This window comes from Rosa rugosa, chromosome 4 (assembly GCF_958449725.1).
Source record: "Rosa rugosa chromosome 4, drRosRugo1.1, whole genome shotgun sequence".
In the NCBI taxonomy this organism is placed as follows: domain Eukaryota; kingdom Viridiplantae; phylum Streptophyta; class Magnoliopsida; order Rosales; family Rosaceae; genus Rosa; species Rosa rugosa.
In genome coordinates, this window is record NC_084823.1 from 12,583,124 (window position 1) to 12,605,372 (window position 22,249).

A 22,249-nucleotide genomic window follows, 5' to 3' on the forward strand; every position below is an offset into this window, starting at 1 on the left:
AAACTATAAATTAATAACAAATACTTGTCCCTAGGACGTTTTGTGTGAGGTGTTACAAAATGGATAAATAATTGTTGGACAAATATGCCCCGGATTTGCTTTATTTAGTTGTCGTTTGTGAGATGCTTAAATAAAGGTGCATTATAGCTTAGGTGTCACTGTCCTTGGCTGGCCTCCTAGGACTAGGAAAGCAACATAAGGTAATAATTTTAGATACCTTTCAATGATCTCTCAAGATATAATGAATTCCTATGTTTTATTCATGTGAATTGTGAATTGTGATTTGTGAGGGTGAAAGCCCCCGCAACATTCACGTGTTTTTTTATTTCTTACTGTACTCCAACTTTTATGTGAGAATCATACATGCTTTTCCTTTTCGGTCAAAAAGAGTGGTATATGCTAGAAGTTTTATTATTAAATAAAAATTTATTGTGACAGCCTTGTGCAGTCACAATTTACATAAAAAAGAATTGTTTATTTTTCATTGTTTACATCCTAAAGTTTATTAATTGGCTACAGTTTACATCAAATTATTCACAGACAGCTGGACTAGCCACTTTTGCGAGACTAGAGGCTCTAAACCCTAATTCAGCAGCATAATCTCTTTCTCTAGCAATGCTAATCTCTCACTGTGATCGTGGCATCTGTTTATGATATGGCAGTGCGTTTGGCTGCTTCGTTGGCTCTAGCTGATGGTAAGAAGCTGGTGAACCTCATGTCATTCAAAGGGAGATGGCATGCGTCGCTCACAGTGCTATTTGGTGGGAAAACTTCTCACTACGATAGCCTTCAACAAGAGCTCCTTCAAAGACATGTTCATGCGTGTTTGGATATTGAATGGATCATTCATAGTTTAAGAACATGGGAATTGTTTCCTGATTACCTTTTCTGAGGCCTCTTATCCTAGTCGGATCATCCTGTTAGTGTGAGTCATCGTTCCCTATTAGGAATAGACTACAATGTAATATATTGTTGTAACTACTTACCTTGTATGTGTTGTGTAGTACGGTAGTACACAATAGTTGTAGTACGTTGTAGTACGATTGTAATCAATTTACATACACCACAGAATGGGTGTATGTAATATATCAGAAAGTTCATTCTCTCAATCTTGTCTTATTTGACTTGGTATCAGAGCAAAGATCCGAAAATGAATTTGTCTCTTTATTCTCTCTTTGTTTTTCTCTTAATTAGAGGAAAAAAATAGTTTTAGAACCCCATTTGTTAGGGTTTTAACTCCAGCCACATCAGCCTTCGTCTGTCAAAAGATCGGCGTTGTCCTTTCTTTCAGGTCGTCTGTTCCCTTCAAGGTTGACTTCACCTGTCTACATCAGCTTCACGTTCAAGACTGGCTTCATCTTCCAGATCGCCCAGGTCACCTCCATCTCATCTTATCAATCGTCTTCCATCTAGCGTCCTTCAAGGAAAATTTCCATTTGAGGTTCTTGCATCTCATGTCTCCTTACCTTCATTTCATAATCTTCCAGCTCGTGTCTTTGGTTGTGTTGCCTTTGTCCATGTTCCTAAAAACCAGAGGTCTAAGTTGGATGCCCGAGCACTTAAGTGTGTCTTTGTTGGCTACGGAGGGTATCAGAAGGGGTACAAGTGCTATCATCCACCTACCAGGAAGTGCTATGTCACTATGGACGTTACCTTCTTTGAGGACATGAGTTATTTTTCCTCTTCAGATACAGCTCTTCAGGGGGAGAATTCATATTTTGAAGAACTGTATCATGGAGAGGGGGAGGAATCAGAAGGAGGAGAAGAAGAAGTCACACATGCAGGAGGTATTTTGACGGATCCAGTTGAAACCATCAGCTCACCACCTCTTGAAGCAGTAGCTCCAAACATCCAGGCACCAGTTTCTATGGCTGAAAATGAAGTTGAAGACACAACTGCCCCTCCTGCCATCGCTTCTACCCCTAACCCACAGCTTCCTGGTACTGAAGATCACTCATTTGAGGTATGTCCACCCACTAGTAGTAGTAGTAGTGAGTCTAGTGTTGAGCAATATGTGTTACCAAATAGGACCACTCGGGGTCAATCAGCCAAAAGATATGAACCTACTCTTACTGCCAAATCAAAATACCCAGTAGCCAATTATATGTCCACTAGGAGGTTGTCTAAGTCATATGAATCATTTGTGAATCAAATATCTGTTGTATTAGTACCTAACAAAGTGCAGGATGCGTTGGGGGATCCAAAGTGGAGGAAGGCAATGGAGGAAGAGATGGAGGCGTTGTAGAAGAACAATACTTGGCAACTTGTGCCTCCACCACAAGGCAAGAAGGTTGTAGGTTGTCGTTGGGTGTTTACTGTGAAGCATAATGCAGATGGATCAGTGAATCGGTACAAAGCACGCCTTGTAGCAAAGGGGTTTACTCAGACGTATGGTATAGACTATGATGAAACATTTGCCCCTGTTGCTAAGATGAACACTATTCGGGTTCTGCTCTCATTTGCTGCTAGTTTAAACTGGCCACTCCGACAGTTTGATGTTAAGAATGCATTTCTTCATGGAGAGTTAGCCGAGGAAGTGTACATGAGCCTTCCACCTGGGTATGTAGTTGCTCCTCCTGGTGATTTTGTCTGCAGATTGAGAAAATCTTTGTATGGTCTCAAACAGTCACCTCGTGCTTGGTTTGGAAGATTTTCACAGTTCATGCGGAAGGTTGGTTACAGGCAGAGCAACTCAGACCATACCTTGTTTCTCAAGCATCAACAAGGGAAGGTAACAACTCTAATTATTTATGTGGATGATATGGTCACTGGTAATGATACTGTTGAGATGGATAGACTGCAGAGACAACTAGCCTCTGAGTTTGAGATGAAGGACTTGGGTGAGCTTAAGTACTTCTTAGGAATTGAGGTAGCCAGGGGGAGAGAAGGAATCTATCTGTGCCAGAGGAAGTATGTTCTTGACTTGCTGACGGAGACAGGTTTGTTGGATTGCAGACCTATTGACACTCCTATTGAGCAGAACCATTGTTTAGCTGAGTATCCAGATCAGGTACCTACTGATTGAGCTCGCTATCAGAGGTTAGTTGGGCGCTTGATTTATTTGGCTCATACTAGACCAGACGTTGCATATGCAGTGAGTGTGGTGAGTCAGTTCATGCATAATCCGAGTGAGAGTCACATGGATGATGTTATGCGAATTCTGAAGTACTTGAAGTCAGCTCCAGGAAGGGGAGTACTGTTTTCTAAACACAACAACATTCTTGAGGTTTGTAGCTTCACAGATGCAGATTGGGCTGGAAATATCACAGACAGGAGGTCGACATCAGGTTACTTGACCTTTGTGGGAGGTAATTTGGTTACATGGAAGAGTAAAAGTAAATGCTCCTTAGAGCTTACTACAAGCGGAAGTCATAACAACGGTAAAGTCACAAAATTTGCTTCCTACCGTAAGGCTGCCAACACGCCACATCAGCTTCAGCCACGATTACCCTGACCTGCAGGATTAACCCCTACACCATTCCATTGAATAGTGCACCGGGTTGCCACACAACAAACCCGGTAAGCTTATGAAGCTCGTATAAGTAAACTCAAAACCACAAAGCAAAACACATTTCTTAAGTCACCACAACCTAAACAACGATAAGCACACATCTCACACCTACAACCATCAATTCCATATCCTTCCATATTGTGCTTACATAAGTCAACTGGTGACTAAAGCCTCATGCTCAGATCCTTAATCCTAGTATCCAATTACACAAATTTCAATCAAACAAGACTTCCTCAAGCAATGTTTGACGCCATCCTAACGCCCTCTGGCGAATTCCAGAATCACACTCATTCCCTCCCCACTGGAAGCCTTTGTCATCAACATGACATCAAAGGTGAAAAGCAATGAATCACCTTCCTATCCTCACCACAGAGTACAATTCGTCACCACTATGGCTCTTAAGATAAATCAAACCATCAATCAATGAAATCAAGAAGGAAACAAGGCAATCACAATTCAAGTAGCAAGCAAAATAATTCATAGTAATCCTTGCATATAATTTAGTTCAGGAGGTCACACTAAGTCAAGCAATTCAAGTCAAAGTAGTCATCGTAGGTAATCCCGACTATCACAGCAGTCTTCTCGATTATTGTTAACTTAATAACAATTCAGCTCCGCTACCAAGCAGTCATCACACTGATCATCGCACAGATTCCACCGGTCATCACGCAGATATTCATCATCCTACTGATCATCATACAGATTCTGAGGGTCATCACACAGATAGCAATTGTCCAGCTGATCATCACACAGATATCAATAGTCCAGCTGATCATCACACAGATTTCGCCGGTAATCACACAGATATCAATCATCACAAAGATTCATCACACTGATTTCAATGATTCATTACACAAATATTCCTACACAAGCTTCACATGGCAATCATCACAAAGATTCATCACACTAATTTCATTGATTCATTACACAAATATTCCTACACAAGCTTTAACATATCTTAAATCTCACTTAAGACGGTCATATTAGACCCATGGTATCTCAACACATGATATTGTACAATCACAACTCAATACACAATTTCACCAATCATTGCACAGGTAGTAATCATCCAACTCATCACACAGATTCCACCAATACATATATATCACGCAAATATATATATACATGGTCATCCACTCAGGAATGCCACTAATACCACTATAGTCATAGTTAATCTCATAACTCCAAGACAATATGGTAACTAGGCTCATAACGAATATCATGAGATTTACTCACTTTGAAACTCCCGCTGCGTCTTCAATATAGAACAAAGCAGCCAATCCACAACATAACCTTCCAAAAATACTTCGTCAAGTACCTAATCACATACGGTTTCAACTTAGTAACAATTCACAAACAATTTAAGTCTGAAACACCTGCTTTGAACTAAAATCCCCAAAGTGGCGTCAATCGAGGCAAAACCACGTCCGCGACCTCCCAAGAGACCTCCTAAAGTCTCCGGAATACTTCCACGATCGATATGTCCAAACCACAAGTCGATCGGAAGCTCGAACCCTCACGGATCGAATAAATCCACTGGCATGAAACCGTAAAAATCATAACAAATCCATTCGAACTCCAAAATTTGCATATTATATATCGAAACGCTCGTATCAACGAGTAGAACATATATAATACCAAAAATAGTTCCCTACATGGCCTGAAAGCCACCAGAACTCCGCCACAGGCGGTGGCGCACCGCCGCCGGCCAAAACTCATTATTTCCCAAAACTCCCAACATCAAAAAGTTTCATCTAAGCATGCTTGTGAATTTTCATAACTAGCTCGAAGTCAGAAAATAAGCATAAAAGGTCGAAAACTACCTCACAAACCGTGGATTACTGTTCAATCCGAGTTGAACCAAGTTTCACGTGAATCGATCCAAACAACCACCAAGGATTGATCAAGGAGGTTGCTCTGAGCTCACCAAGCTCGGCTTGAAGCCTCGCCGACGTCGGAGATCGGAGAATCGATCGGGTCAGATTCCTCCAAAAGTCGCCGCCTTGCTGCACCTCCTCCGCCGTGAATCGTCGCTAGAGACTGCCACAGAGACGACCGCACAAGGGAGGCGAATCTATCTGTGCAGATTTCAAGGTCGGAGGTCGCCGGAGAATGAAGTTCCGACCGGGTCGGAATACCGGGTTCGGGTCGGGTCGATCGCGGGTGAGGAGAGAGAACGGAGCGTTTCTCTAATTTTTCCGGAATGGTGAAAGTAAAATGGAAATAGTAAATTTCCAAAAGTGGAAACTCCTATTTATAGAACTTTTCCAAAACTTCCACAGACCATAACTTTCTCATACGAACTCCGATTGATGCGTTTCACATGTCCACGAACTCGTATCGACACGCTCTACAACTTTCATGAAGGAAGTTTTCAGAGAAACCCAACGAATAAAAAGTCAACCCTTGCGCCCCCCCTAAAACCATACTTTTCAAATAATTAATTCGTACGAAACACTTCCGCTCGGTCCACGAGCCACGAAACCGTCCTATAACCACAATTTAGATTCCAAAAATCCTCGGAAAATAATAACGAATTTCCGGGGTACTACACCCCCACCGTGATCGATAAGTAATCTGATCCGATTGGCTGGACGATATCTTCTGAAAAGCTTATGAGGGGCTCATTATCCTGTGACAGCTTGGCCCGTCCCCTGTTCAAGGCTTTGTATGCATCACGAAATAATACACTAATAGAGGCCCCGGTATCCACAAGCACCCGAGAAGTTATGTAGTGGTCCATTTGGAGCGTGATCAGGAAGGGGTCATCATGGGGCATCTTGAGGTCAGCTTCTTCCGCTTCCAAAAAGGTGACAGACTTCCACCCAGCGTCGCTTCCTTGCTGCGGGGTATTGTGGAAATTGAAAATCTCCGGGTGTCCCAAACTGGAGCGTCGCTTCCTGCTCCGGGGAGGTAAGTCCTTCGGGCCGCCACCATGAATCTTGAGAATCCGGCCGTATACGTCAATGGCTCCTATCTCTTTAGCGGGTAGATATCGCTGAAGTTTTCCCTTCTGGACGAGGGACTCGATTTTGTTCTTCAGGGCCATACAAAGATTGGTATTATGTCTGGCGTCCTCATGATAGGTGTAGAACCTGCCGGTATCCTGCTGTGTGAGTTTACTTTTTGGGAACTTACGGGGCGGTGGCCCAGGTATTTCGTCTCTATTTTCGTTCCAGATGGTCTCGTACGTGGCGGTGAGGAGAGTGAATACCTCGTACAGGGGTGGAGGTGGTGTCTTGGGGTATTGTGTCCGATCATCCCGGTGGGACTGTGTTCCCGTATAATTTGTGGACCTGTACGACTCCTTGCTTCTCTTGCCTGCAGAGTACGGTGACTGGGGTGCGTCCTGTGTCCATTCTCTCTTTCTTATTTCGTCTCTCTGCACCGGGGACGAGACCTGGTTAGTTTTTTTCTTCTCTAGTTTGACGTTATCCCCGTATGTTTTGAACTCAGCCTGGGCGTGCCTAATGGTCGTGGCCATCAACTCATCGTAGCTAGCTGGGAGATGATGATTGATTCCATAGAGGAAATCTCCGGGCCTTAGGCCCCTCCTGAAAGCTAGCTCCGCCAACTCTTTGTTGAGATCACGGCATTTGGCGGTAGCCGCCTGCCACATGTTGACAAAAGACTTCAAAGTCTCGTTCTCCCTTTATTTCACTTTCAGCAATCCCGTCGGGGTGTTTATTCCATCGGTACGCAGAATGAAATGAGCCACGAATTTGTCTGCGAGCTCCTTGAAGTTTCCTACGGAACCAGCCGGTAGTTCGTAGAACCAACTCAAAGCTTCCCCAGACAACGTTTCCTGGAACATGTTGCAGCAAATTTCATCCGTGTACCCCTTGGCGCTCGTTTGCGAACGAAAGGCTTGCAAATGCTTATATGGGTCCCCGATTCCCGTATAATCAATTTTAAGCGGCTTCGTTGTATTCGATCGTACCGCACCTCGGACTTCCTGGGTGAAAGGACCCGGACGATCTTCGAAAGTCGTCAGCGACCGCCAGGCTTCCCGGTGTTCTGCTGCCTCCACCCTCGCTTGAAGGGCGCTCAAGGTCGTACTCATTTGTAAAAGCGGTGTCGTATTTGGGTCAGTTGTTGGTGGTTTAATCTGAGGCGGCCGGGGTAAAGGTGGTGGTGGCATGTGGCTTAGGCTTTCCGGGTACAAATTTACGGGTATGTGGACTATTCCTTGCTCCGTACCGGGGGATGTGGTTGGCCTAGCACTGGTCGCACCTGTAATTGGGGCAGCATTTAATCTTGTCGTCGTTACTTGGGAAGCTCGGGCGAGGGCTTGAGTGAGCGCTTCGTTATGTTGGTGTTGTCGGTCCAGCGCGGGGGTGAGTGCAGTATTCTCATCCTCCAACTCCTGTAACCTCTGTTGTGAGAGGAGGTTGGTCTCTCTATCGAGTCCCTGTTGTTTCCGATCGATCCGAGCTTGTTCCCGGAAGGCTGCAATCTCTGCTCGCATGGCTTCCAGCTCCAAGACCGGGGCTGTTGGATCGGGTAGCTGTGGGTTGCTTGCATTCTGCGGGTCCAAGAATCCCAGACCATGTGTTTCTCTTCCGACACTTGGCGTCCCTGTTGATGAAGTGCCCGGGCTGAATATTAATGCTCAGGCAACATTTTTGCCCTCACCTGCCGTTTCTTCCGGTTCAGTCATGATTCAGTCCCCTATCTAGCGCGCCAATGTTTCTGGTGGCTTTCTCCGGGTACCTCACACAGAATGCTATACCACCCGGGGTACCGATCAAACTCCTAAATCCTGTACCAGGAACACAGCGTTAGAGGGGTAAACCGTACCGGACGGTTTATGCCTCTCCGATGCCTGAGTAAGATACTAATATATAAATGAATCGAGTAATAGTAAATAAGGGAGTTATTTCCCCAGAAAAGGTGGTTGGGCTGGCTCTTTATACGAGAGCATGGGGAAGGAGTATCCATTCTCCTCGATGTGGGATGCAGGTTGTCTGTTTGTAGTTCTGTAATCTGATGTCTTGTTGGATGGAATGTGCTGGCCGGGTCCGAGGCCCTGGGTGTCCGTGGTGTCGTCCCTGATGAGCACCATCATGGTAGGTTGTGAACCCGTCCCATGACATGGTACCTGGGTATCCCTACGGGCCTCAGTTGATAGTGCCAAACCTAGTGAAGTGTTCCCTAGTATGTACAACAAGCTAGGGAGTAGGGAAGACAAACATAGGGCCAAAATCAGTTATCAATAATGAACAATACTGAGAAGAGCCAGTACCTTCTTGGCTTCCTATAGTTTTTAAACCTTTATAAAAATGATCAGTTCACTAATGCAACAAAGTTACAGTAGCAACTTTCTCCTAATCACTAATAGTAATAAGTAAGAAACACATTCAAGAATTCTAGACCATTCAAATGTGGTCCATCCATTAGCCTGAAATTAGATTTTCATATGATATCCTTAATGGTGTAAATCAGAATGCTCTCAATTAAGAGCAACTCCAACAGGTTCTCTATAATTTTTGTATTATAGGGAAGCAAAAGTCAAAGCTTTAAGCAATTTTTCTTCTTCAACTCCAATAGATTCCCTAGTTTACAGCAATCTCTAAAATCTCCAAATTCTTCCTTAAAATTTTAGAGATTGCTGTAAATTTAGGGAATTTTGTTTTCTCTCTCCTCACTTTCCCTAAAATGGAGAAAGTTATAGGGAATCTGTTGGAGCAAAAGATGCTCATTTTTTTCCTAAAATAGAGAAAAACTAAAATATGGGGAAGCTGTTGGAGTTGCTCTAAGAGCCTCATGGATTTGCATCGCTGTCAAATGTATTGAAACAGGGACCACGATCATTAAAAGTCGTTTATATTAAATATGATCTTATCATTGATGGAAAAACTACAGGACACATACTTTAAAGACCTCAGCTTTCCTTCAAGCACAGGACAATGACTCTTACCTATCTCTGATACGATCTTGGGAAATATGAGTTAAGAAAATGCTACATTAACTTTTTCCTTAGATCAAGCATGTGATACATAATTTTTTTTACTTGAAGCTCAGTAGTATTTTTTTTTCACAAACAAATAGGATTCCTTAACATCATTGAATTGGATATTCCAATTTGTTGGGTTTTTCCAGAACTTGGTCCAAAATGATCTCAACCCAAAAAAATGCAATTCCACATCATAAAGAAGGAAAAGAATGGACGAATAAATGAATAATTGTCTTGGATGAAAGAGGATATCCAAGAACAAAGAAAAAGCAAGAGCTCTTGTTGAGGAGGGTGTGATACTAAATGAGTTTCACATATAGAATATATTTATACATCAGTAAGAGTCAAAATGACAAAAATTCGAGGGTCAAACCACCAAATTCAAGGTCCTATCAAATCAAAAAGAACACCAGCCTAAACAACTGAAGCTGCTCTAAACCCAAGTAAACAAGACCAGCATAAAAGGATGATTCTTTAAGATCAAAACCTGAGCTAAGAAGGTATGCAAAAACAAAAACAGCAAGGAAACTGTACATGAAATGGTTACAAAAAAGATCTTATCTCTCCAATTTCGATAGCAGCATATAAAAACATATACCTTCTCTTGTTAACTTCAAAAAATTAAAATTGCTTATTGTACAATGTGTTTAGAATAACATCCAATTTGATAAGCTAAGACCGTAAATCAAACATGTCCACAAAAAAATTGATTAATTCAATGCGAAATATAATCATTAATGAGACTATATTGAGCTGAATCCAAACAATATTAAAAATTGCCTAATGATAGAGCAATCCCTGATTTCGAGGGTTTTTCTAGTCAAAACCTGTAAGAGCAATCCCTGATTGCCTAACATTAGGCCATGGGGTCTAAATCTCAAGCCACATGACGTCTTCTCTATTATTTGATTTTTTTCGGTCATGTAAGTTTCATATCAGCATGTACTTGACGAATCTATAGTATCATATTATTAGATCAATCTCAAGCAATACTCCAATTCCTTTTGAGTTCAACTTTCAACTGTGCCAGTTGATTTTCAGGCATAACCACAGTCACAGATCGATCACCATTAACACCATCTCCCTCCTTACCACATTCTGGCCCTGGAAGCACCAAGACAACTCCTTCATCACCAACCCCATCAATGGAATAATTTGCATAAACTGGCTTTTGCCCCTTCAATTCAAGCCCATAAATCTCTACTTCTTCCAAATTCACAAATGTTAATTTTGCCCCATATACTATGAAGTCTGAAGATTTTTCCGCAGTCTCATTATTCCCCATCATCTCTTCAATCATGCAATTCTCATCTTCCCTTTTGTTCAAAATAAGCTCCACCAGTTCTGAGACCTCAGCTTCTGCAACCCAGAAATCTGCTTTAACTGTGCCCCACACCATCCCATTACTTGGAAACTCAAATTCTCTTTCACGGGATTTGTTTGAACAAAGCGTCACCATCCTTGTCTCTTTTGGGTCTTCCTTAATCTTGGACAGAGCTCTCCACATGATTGCAGAGAGTACTTCAAAAGCTGAGACCTTGGATCTTTGGTTTGAGAGAAAATGGTTAATTTTCTCTGCCTGAACATGAAAAGTATGTGTCTTCATCTTGCAGTTGTTGGGTGTGAACCATAAATCGCCAACCGAATCAACCCTTTTCACAGAATCTGGTATTAGATTGGGAAGTACTGAAAGTGGGGGCTCAGATTTTGCAGGTCGGTCTGGTTCATGCAGATTGTGTGGCACAAGACCTGCCATGGCCTTCCCCCAATGGTTGATGAAGGTTGAGGCTGAAAATGCATCTCCAAGAACATTTGCCCAGCTAATTCCTACTGACATTCCTCCACATTTGAACCAAGTGAACTGCTTAGAAGTACCACATTATTCAACGACAAAGGCAATTAGGCATGATAATATGGAGGACTTCCGCTCAATAGGGAAATTTTTCTTATATAATCAAGCATCTTCCAACTTGAAAATGTACTAAGAAAACAAATGATTGCTGAAACTCTTCTCGAGCTTCACTTAATTAAACTTAATTCAGTCCTTATGATCAATTCGCATTGGTCAAAACTTTAAACCCTCTCAAATAATATTAGAAGCTTCCATGCACTGTGAAGTGTGAAGCATAGAATGGCGTAGCTACTTGAGCATTAGGCCAACAAAAGGGTCAATTGACCTGCTCACCATCTTGACCAAGTCTACTGTGTCTTAGATTTTTATTTGGGAAAATTTCACAAACAGTACACCAAGTAAAGGCCACTAATAATTCTTATACATAAAATTCCAAACCAAATATTTCGGTACACGAAATCTGAAACTCGACCCACTATCAGTACACGATGTCAATTTTTGACACCAAAATGTCCATTATGCCCTCAGTTTTTTTTTTAATATTTTTTTTTCTGTTTTTTTTTTCCTTCATTTTTATCTCTTTCTTCTTCCTTCTTCCGGCTCCACGAAACCCACCTCTGTTTTCATGTGAGAAGAAGCCCGAGCTCACCCACCTCTGTTAACTTCTCAGCCACCAAAATAAGATAACACAGGTGCACACGCACTCTGAAAAAAGAACAAGATGTGAGAAAATTTTAAGATCAAAAGAAAGAGCAACGAACCAATTCTCTTTTCCTCTCCACTAACTTGTCTAGTATAGCTTTCTTTGATGATTCCATGTCATCTCCAGTTTCAACTGATGTTTTGGAGTTGCCAACAACTTCATCTGATCCGCGAGATCGACCACAATTTGTCTCGTAGAGAGAGAGAGAGAGAGAGAGAGAGAGAGAGAGAGAGAGAGAGAGAGAGAGAGAGAGAGAGAGAGAGAGAGAGAGAGAGAGAGAGAGAGAGAGAGAGAGAGTGAGAGTTTTTAGAGTGAGAAGAAGTGAGAGAGAGAGAGAGAAAAACAATGGGAAAATCTAACTCCTGCTTCAAAATCAAAGACCCAGATAGAGAAACCTCCTAATTCGAATTAAAAGCAACATACCCAGATAAGAAAGATCCAAACTTTGAACAAGATATGCAACAATTCATAGTTGTACCACAAGAATCACAATCAAATTCAAAAACCTAGCTCCTAAATTTAGAGCAGAACCTGCTCTCGGGTGGAGGAATGGGTGTTCAATTGGAGGGCAAGGGCGACGTTGGAAGCGAGGGAGTGAGCGTGGAGGTGAGGAAGGCGGCGTTGGAAGCGAGGGAGTGAGCCCGGAAGAAGGAAGAAGAAAGAGATAAAAACGAAAGAAAAAAAAATAACAGAAAAAAAAATTATTAAAAAAAAAAAAGAACTGAGGGCATAATGGACATTTTGGTGTCAAAAATTGACGTCGTGTACTGATAGTGGGTCGAGTTTCAGATTTCGTGTACCGAAATGTTTGGTTTGGAACTTTATGTATAAGAATTATTAGTGGCCTTTACTTGGTGTACTGTTTGCAAAATTTTCCCTTTTTATTTTTATATAAGAGAATTATAAGCTATTCGACTCATTTTGCCCTTTTTAATATGATAAAATATGTAATTGCTTTTAGATAGTTTATGAGACCGAGGTAGAAATATTGTGTTTCTTTATATCTATTTTCTCTCATTTCCTCTCCTAAAGTTGGTTTATCTTATATTTATTTATAGTGTTTTTTTTTCTCGATTATTTATTATACGAAGAATTTTTTTTTTTTTGAATAGATACGAAGAAATTTTAGAGATAACAAAAATTTTCTTTTTATATTGTTAGGTCGTTCATGGTAGAGGTGGAAAACGGGCCGGCCCGGCCCATTTTAAGCGGGCCTAGTCGTGCTTCGTGCTGTGCTTGGGCCGACCCATTTATTATCGTGCCGGCCCATTTACTTAAACATTAAGCCCGGTCCGGCCCATGGCCCGAGCCCATATCGTGCCAGGCCGTGCTCGTGCCGGGTCAATAAACGGGCCGTGCTCGTGCCTACCCACTATAAAGCACGATTTTAAAATCTTAATTTGAATAAATAAAAATTAATCTTATTTAACTATTTAGAAAATTAAAATAAATTAAGTTCTACAATATTTTTCTTAATCATAGCTTTTTAAGATTAGTTTTCTAATATTTTTTATATTCCACTATAAGAAAGAAAGAAAAAAATAACTCAAAATATATTACTTGTAGTATATTATAGTGAGATTAATCTTTATTAATATAATGAAAATTTAGTATCATATTATTCTTTCCTTCATTCTATAGTTGTATTATTATGAGATTAGAAAAAATACTTTATGTCAAAACAAGGATATAATGTTTTATTTCACTATTTTGACAATATAAATAAATAGCATTGGTGGAATTGTCATGAGATTTTAAATAAAGAGTTCTAATATTTAAATCTCATCATTGTGGTTTTTAAATATTTTTAAAAACAAAATAAAATTGTGTTTGTAACGGGCCGGCCCACAATATGTCGTGCTCGGGCCGTGCCGGGCCCATTACTGGCTCGGGACGGGCCAGGCCAATGGGTCAATATTCCTAGGCCCAACTTGGCCCGTTATTCTAACGTGCTCGGGTCGTGCCGGTCCACTAACGGGCTTGGGCCGTGCCGAGCCTCTTTTAAGCGTGTCGGGCCCGTGCCGTGCTCGTGCTTAGCGGCCCGTTTGCCACCCCTAGTTCATGGCTATGCCACTTATTAGTGACATGTGAATATTATTATCAATATTTATCATAGTACGTACGTACGTAGCATAATACTTGCGGAAATCATTGCTGAAAAGAGCTGCATGCTAATTGATTAAGGGCATTAATTTTGTATACTTGGAGATCAGGTCTTTAATTCATCCCAATTGTAAAAGTATCCTTCTTTAATTCATAATTATACAATAAAACCCCCTTCTTTTTTTTTCTTTTTTTTAAATAAACAGTAAAAGCCCATAGCTAGCTAGAGATTTAATTTGAAACTTGAAAAAGATTAGCTAACTTAGAATCCCTTTTCATGATAGACGAGTAGTCAGCTAGTGATTTAACCTGTATAAAGACCAAAGGAGAGGAATCAAGACCAGTTTCACCAAGTGCTTGATTATAAGCGAGATCATCAAAAGTAGAATCATCCTCCACAGCCATGGCCAACCATTCATCGACCGTTTCGTCACAACGAGCCTCCACAATTCTCACACCGCTGTCGTTACACGTGATGAAAGGCCGGCCGGTTTCAGATCTTCGGATTCTCCCGGAGGCAACGAAGTAGAGTGGGAGCAAATGGATGAACATAGGCTTCTTCAAGTCAAACACCGTAAGCCCCTCGACTGCATCACTGTTGAAAAAGTAGACCCCTTTGATGTAGTGTAGCTTCATAGCCAAGTCCACGTTGGTCAGCTCATGGACCTTCCGACCGGTCACCGTTCCTGGGACGACGGATGACAGTCTCATGCTGGACTTGAGGCGGTGGATGTTCTTGGTTGATGCTGCCACCATTTTTACTTTTTTAGAGAAGAAAGTTAAGAAAGGGGAATGCGAAACTACGTACACAAAACGGAGATTATAATCATTATATGCCTCTAGGCTTGATAAGGCGACCTTTTTATATTGAGGTCTAAGGTCTTCATAGGGCAGTTGGCAACTAATTTAATCCTGTACTGATGTCATGCATCGATTTTTTTTTTGTTTTTTGTTTTTTTGTTTTTTTGTTTCTGGCAATGTGTACCATGCACATATTTTGAACATTTCTCTTTACGAATACAGGTACAATCTTCTAAATATCTAATACAGAAAAATAAATATATTTGACAGATGCATTTAAGATCTAATGATTACCATGTGATTCTAATAAAAATTAAAAATTAAAGAATTATTTCATTTGAAATTAGTTCAATGTTAATCTCAAAGCTCTGCATGCTGTATCTTCAAAATGCAGGTAGCTAGCATTATACCATCGTTCTATATCTTCATGATCTCTAAAACATCTGCATGGATGTTCTCATTTTAAAATCAAGGATATACTTTTCTTTTCCCCCTAATTTACAGATTTTGGACATTTCTCTTTACAGGAGAATGAATCCATTTGAAATTAGAAATGTTAATCTCATTAAAAATTACCATGTGATTGTAACGATTACCATGTGATTCTAATAAAAATTAAATATTAAAAATTATTTCATTTGAAATTAGATCAATATATATGTTAATCTCAAAGCTCTGCTGCATTATACAGATACTTCAATCAATGGAGCGATTCTCAATCTTCAAAATAGAGCTAGCTAGCATTATATCATGGTTCTATATCTATATGATCTCTAAAGCATCTGCATCGATCGATCGTCTCATTTGCAAAAGAAGGATATATTTTTTTCCCCTAATTTACAGATCTAATTTATACATCGACAACAATTTGAGATTCTAATAATTGAGTTGAAATTAACTGAATCTTTCATTATGCTAACGTTATCTCTCAAACATAAATACATAATCATAAGTAGTTGGGAAACTAGCAGTTGTGAGTTTAATTAACTACGTACTACTCTCGCCCTAATTAATAAAAATACCCATTTTATTTCGATTTGAACGGAATCTGTGACTGATATCTGCTGCATCCAATAAGAGGATGCATAGCGTATGGATCAGAATTACATTAATCAAATACGTAATATCAATACGAACAAATGAAAAGTATCTGTTACCCGCCATTATGTTTGTGAGTTTGTCATGACTACCGGTACAGAATTAAATGTTTCTTTTTTCGGTCAAAGTAATCAAAATTAAATACTACAGTATTTGAAAAGATCGAAGATGAAAGAAGAAACTATTCATGATTAATTAAACAAAATTTCTCTTTGTACTATGAGTTTAGACAAAAAAAAAATTCTCTTCATTTGTATGTGTAAGACTAAGGGCTAGTTTGGAATTGCTGTGATTTTAAAAAAAAACTGCTGCTGCTGTGTTGTGAGAATAATCAACTGTGAATTAAAACAGTTTCGTGTTTGGTAAATAATATTTTTAAAAGTGCTGTCAGTACATAAAACAACTGCTGTGTGTTTTGATCCACAGCAGCTTCTAAAAGCAACCTCTAGGCTGCTTCTAAAATCTGCTGGCAATGACCTATAACTTTTAATTAAAGCTGCTTTTTATTTATTTACCAAACACAATAAAATCTAAAATTTTGAACAAAAGCTGATTTTTTTAAAAGCGAAGCAATCCCGAACGGGGCATAAGGCCTAGTTTGGGATTGCTGTGCTGTGAGAATAAGCACTTTTGCTTTTGCTGTGAAAGGAAGCACTTTTAAAATTGTTGTGAGAAGAAACAGTTGAGTGTTTGGTAACTGTTTTCAAAAGTATTGTGAGAACGAAAAGCAATTTTTAGGTGTTTGGTAAGTTACAAGTAAAAAGTGCTGTGGCGGGGTGTAATTACCAAAATGGCCGTAAATGTTAAATATGCTACTAAAATACATAATTTGTTTTATGATTATGTAACCGTACCAAATTAAAATTTGTCTCATGTATTGTTCTTGTACACTTGTTCAAATTATCAATGCATCACTTTATTTATTGTATATTAATTATAGAAATTATATAAGCAATTTTAGGTTGGTGAAATTTTAGCTTTTGTGGTTGAGCCCGTGAAAATTTAAGGATTTAAGATATAATTATTCGAGATATAAATTTGTGCTCTCGATAATTATTAAGAGTGCTCGGGAGTAATTTCAAAATTTTTAAGTAAATGAAATCTTCAATTTGGTAAATTGATGATAAAGTACGCGTTATGATGAGTCCTTGGTAACTTTTGTAAAATTTTCGGACGTTAGAGCTATTTATTTCATCTTTCGGAAGTTTGGAAATAAGCAAATTCATTTTAAACAGAGAAAAATTGGCGGTGTGATCTGGGTCGTAGGTTTCAATCACCATTTAATCTGGTCAGTCGCTTTCAAGTGTATAATGGCCGAAATCGGATCAATGATCCAGAAACCTCCAAAAATTTTCAGAACTTGAGACCCGTCTCGGGTATCCGCGACAGGAGCCGATCCTCACTTCCAATTCCGGCCATCTCCAAGCGTCGAAATATCGGTGTTCGGACCGCATCGCCGTCGCGACCAAGCCTATGACTTGGGTTTTCACCAACGAGCTCCGATGAAGGCGATTCGAAACCAAGAAGCTCCAGCGTTTTCAGGGCGTTTTCCGGCGACTCTGGCGATCATCGGCAATGCATGAGGTACGAAAGTGGATATCCTCTTCACGCTCTACCTATTGATATACCTGATTTCGACTATAGTTGAGTTTATGATGATTAATGTTTTGGGTAGAATTCGACCACTATGCAGGGTGGCAGCTTGGTTTGCTTGGTCTGGTTCCGACCTTAAATCATCGCTATTGATATTTATCGCTGGTTAATGACTTAATTCCCAGTGTTCGTGAAGATTGGTGAAGAGACAAGAATTCTGGGTCGTCTCTGTTCGTGTGCCTGCAATTAAGGAGATTAACTTTGCAATCAGTATGGAGATAAATGTGATGCCCCGGAAATTCGTATTTATTTTCCGAGGATTTTCCGGAATTAAAATTTTGGGTATGGGACGGTTTCGTGGCTCGTGGATGGAGCGGAAGTGTTTCAGGCGAATAATTATTCAGGAAGCGTCATTTAGGGGGGGGGGGGCGCAAGGGTTGACTTTTTATTCGTTGGGATTCTCTGAAAACTTCCTTCACGAAAGTTGTAGAGCGCGTCGATACGAATTCATGGATATGTGGAACGAGGAAATCGGAGTTTGTATGAGGAAGTTATGGCCATTGGAAGAAGTTTCCATTTTGGTATAAATAGAAGTTTCCCGAGTGGGAAACTTACTATTTTCATTTGGTTTCCTTTTCCGGAAACTCACTTCCTCTCTCTTCTCTCTCTCGACTCCTTCAGAGTCGAAATATTTCGACTGACCCGACCGGAACCCGGAAACCCGACCCGGCGACGAAACTTTCCAGATCGGTTTGTCATTGCCGTCCGCTCCTCCCTGTGGTGTCCTCTAGCGGCGATTCGCGGCGGTGATGGCGATAGAAGGCGGCGCAATTGGTGTTTTCGGACCCGGTCGGAAAATGCAGCTCCGACGACTTCGTGGCTTCATGATTCATTGGTTGAGTTTAGAGGAGGCTCCCTGATCGATCTGTGGTGGTTGTTTGGATCGATTTACGTGGAACTTGGTTCAACTCGGGTTGAACAGTAATCCAAAGCTTGTGAGGTAGTTTTCGACCCTTTATGCTTGTTTTTTGACTTCGAGCTAGTTATGAAAATTCACAAGCATGCTTAGATGAAGAACTTTGATGTTGGGAGTTTTGTGAAATATTGAGTTTTGACTGGCGGCGGTGCGCCACTTCCTGTGGAGGTGTTCCGGGGGTGTTCCGGCCATGTATGGGGCTGTTTCTGGAATTATTTGTCTTCAACTCGTCGATACGAGCGTTTTGATATATAATATGCATATTTTGGAGTTCGTATGACATTGTTATGATTTTTACGGTTTCATACCGGTTGATTTATTCGATCCGTGAGGATCCGAGCGTCCGATCGACTTGTGGTTGGGACGTATCGATCGTGGATGTATTCCGGAGACTTTGGGAGGTCTCGGATGTGGTTTCGCCTCGATTGGCGCCACTTTGGGAATTTTAGTTCAAAACAGGGGTTTCGAACTTAAATCGTTTGTGAATCGTTACTAAGTTGAAACCGTATGTGATTAGGTACTTGGGAAGTATTCTTGGACGGTTGTTTTGTGGTTTGGCTGCTTTGTTCTGTATTGAAGATGCAGCGGGAGTTTCAAGGTGAGTAATCTCACAAGGTTCATTTACGAACGGAATACCTTTATCGTTTTGAGAGTTATTTAGTAACTGTAAACTATAGTTGGTATTAGTAGGCATTCCTGAGCGGATGACTACGTATATGTATATTTACGTGAAATATATATGTTTTGGTGGTTTGTGGATTTATGAAAACAATAGGCATGAATGATGCGTTTTATTGTTTTGGGTTGTGGCTTTTGGAAAACAAATGATTGTGGAAATGTTGATTTCTATTTGTTTTGAAAAGCGTTGAAATGTGGGAAAAGCGTTGAGATTTGTGTATGAAAGCAATATGCATGAAATGATGCTTTTTATTGTTTTGCGTTATGGCTTTTCGGAAAACAATGATTATGGAAATGTTGATTTCGATTGTTTTCAAAAGCGTTGCGATTTGTGTAATGTTTTTTAGTCCTGTGCGACTGTTTTGATGATTTTCTCCAAGGGACAGTGCGGCCCGAGGATCGAAGGTCTATGACCTTGGGCAGAATATCAGGTAATCACGTCTTTGGCCGGACGATGGTTACGTTCAGTTAGAGCTCTAGTCTGTCTGCCATATAGGTAATTCATGGGGTAACGGGAATTGGTTATTGATAACTCATGACATTACGTGTTTTTAGGGAACAAAGTGTGAGTTGCTTCCTTATTAACGGTTTTTAAGGGGACAAGGTGCAAGTTGTTTTCCTTATTAACGATTTGGTACGATTGATAGAAATCAAGGTGTGAGTTGTTTTCTATGTTATATTGATAGAATTCAAGTGTGAGTTGTTTTCTATGGTACGATTTGGTACGGTTGATAGAAATCAAGGTGTGAGTTGCTTTCTATGTTATATTGATAGAATTCAAGTGTGAGCTGTTTTCTATGGTACGATTTGGTACGATTGATAGAAGTCAAGGTGTGAGTTGCTTTCTATGTTATATTGATAGAATTCAAGTGTGAGTTGTTTTCTATGGTACGATTTGGTACGATTGATAGAAATCAAGGTGTGAGTTGCTTTCTATTTTATTTTGGTAGAAATCAAGATGTGAGTTGCTTTCTATGTTATATTCGATAGAAACCAAGGAGTGTGTTGCTTTCTATGTTTCGTTTTAAAAGAAACCAAGGTGTAAGTTGCTTTCTTTTATTTCGATTTGAATGGAAATTAAAGTGTGAGTTATTCTCCTTTATTTCGTATTTTAAGGATCAAAGCGTGATTTGGATTCTCGATTGAAAACGTGCGGGCCCGGGCTTTTATCCCGTGATTTTGGTGTGAGTTGTTTTGAGTTACTCATACGGGCTTGCAAAAGCTTACCGGGTTTGTTGTGTGACAACCCGGTGCACTATTCAAACGGTGTAGGGGTTAATCCTGCAGGTCAGGGTAATCGTGGCTGAAGCTGAGGTAGCTTATTGACAGCAGAGCAGGTAAGAAGCAAATTTGGTTGGCTTTGCCATTGTTCTGACTTCCGCTATGTAGTAAACTCTGAGGAGCTTATACGTTTTATCTTGTTGTTGACAATTTAATTCGTAAGCTTATGTAATATATGACTCTGTGGGCAGGTCAATATTGACATAGTGGGTTTAAGGCATCAATACGTGTGCAGTTTAAAGGGAAAAAGTTTCCAGGTACTTGGTATTGATGGTTGAACGATCACGCATATATAATTATGGGGTTATATATCGATTTTTATTTGTGTTAAAAATCAGGGGCGTGACAATAAATTTCAGTCATGAATGCGGTGATTACGGCTTTAACCACGATAATAACTACGCGCAATGATTACAGTTATGAATGCGCAATGAATGGCCGTCGTAAATAAGTCATGATTAACCATCGTTAATGCAGCAATGATTATCATCATAAATGAGTAAGTTAATGCGACCATAAAAGCGGGAATAATGGCGACTTGTTCCCCAAGTAAGTCCTTGCCTATATAAAGGCCGCCCGACGTCAAGGTAAAGTATTCAATTCCGATTATTCTTACTAGACCCGACTAAGAAACGTACTGATTTAGGCATCGGAGGGTTTTCTGCAGGTACCCCCCTCCTCGAGCCGACGGTCAAGCTTCGAGTCAATGTCGAAGGAAGCTTCTTTACAAAGTATCAATCATTTAGCTTTCAATCAAGTTCTCCCTACTATCACTAAAATTGCAGACACCCGTCCTTCAAAAGTAAGATGAAAGGTTATCTTACGCATATAGTTGTAGCTCTAGCAATTGTTCAATTATCTCATCATATAAGCTCATGCACAGCACACGAAGCATCTCCTGGTCTGGAAACTATCGATTACATAAAAACATCATGTAATGTCACAACGTATCCCAGGTTGTGTTGCAATGTTCTCAAAATTCATGCTGGCAAAATTGAGACGAGTTCTAAAGTTCTAGCTCAAACTGCCCTCGATGAAGCACTTGAATTCACCAAACAAACTCACATTGCGGTGAAAAGCTATTCAGAAATCAAAGCTTTGAATCCTGTTGTGATAGCAGCAACGCGGGACTGTGTGGATGAGATCGATCAATGTCGCTGTGGAGATGCTCCAAAAGTCTAAATTTGAGTTGGGTATCGTAATTGAAGGCTTTCAAGTTACACGTAGGAATGTTCAAACATGGGTTAGCGCTGTGTTGAGCAATCTAAACACCTGCAAGGATGGATTCGTCAACCTTAATCTAAATGGAGAAGTACAGAAGATTACTGCCAAAAAAATTGTAAAAGCAACACATTTGACGAGTAATGCGTTGGCACTCATCAACTTTAGTAGCCTTGCCCTAAATCAGTACTTCGTCAAGGATCATGCAAGAAAACTTAATTATTGTATGTATAGCACATATGTACAACAAAATCCTTTATCAAGATGTATTTAGATATAAGGCCATGCATGTATTGGGATATACCTATAAGTGTTCTTAGCCTTTGGCCCATACAAACCATATGAAGAAATTCAAAGTTTTATCAGAACTTTCCCCAATAACATGTGTAATTTGCTAAGAGTTGTATTCAGCAGGAGAGAGAAAAAAAGAACTAGGGTTGGAGAGAGTTAACAAAAGGTGTCAGCCTGTCCGGCGG

The 22,249-nt window shown here is 40.3% G+C and overlaps 1 protein-coding gene across 1 annotated transcript; it reads right to left on the reverse strand.

Annotated features, from left to right (window-relative positions):
- Window positions 1-10,203: 10,203 nt before the first annotated feature.
- LOC133706609 (protein ECERIFERUM 2-like) lies at window positions 10,204-14,926 on the reverse strand. Its single transcript, XM_062132142.1, has 2 exons — window positions 14,435-14,926; window positions 10,204-11,328 (listed from the first exon to the last, which is right to left on the reverse strand). The coding sequence occupies exons 1-2, from the start codon at window positions 14,879-14,881 to the stop codon at window positions 10,450-10,452; spliced, it is 1,326 nt and encodes a 441-aa protein (XP_061988126.1). The 5' UTR covers window positions 14,882-14,926; the 3' UTR covers window positions 10,204-10,449.
- Between the last annotated feature and the right edge of the window lie 7,323 nt (window positions 14,927-22,249).

What these genes read in the sequence shown, in the direction of transcription:
- LOC133706609 (XM_062132142.1), bottom strand. Translation starts at nt 14,881, where the DNA reads ATGGTGGCAGCATCAACCAAGAACATCCACCGCCTCAAGTCCAGCATG. An exon ending in CTCCTTTGGTCTTTATACAG is followed by an intron (nt 11,329 to 14,434) that starts GTTAAATCACTA and finishes ACTTCTAAGCAG; the next exon opens with TTCACTTGGTTCAAATGTGG.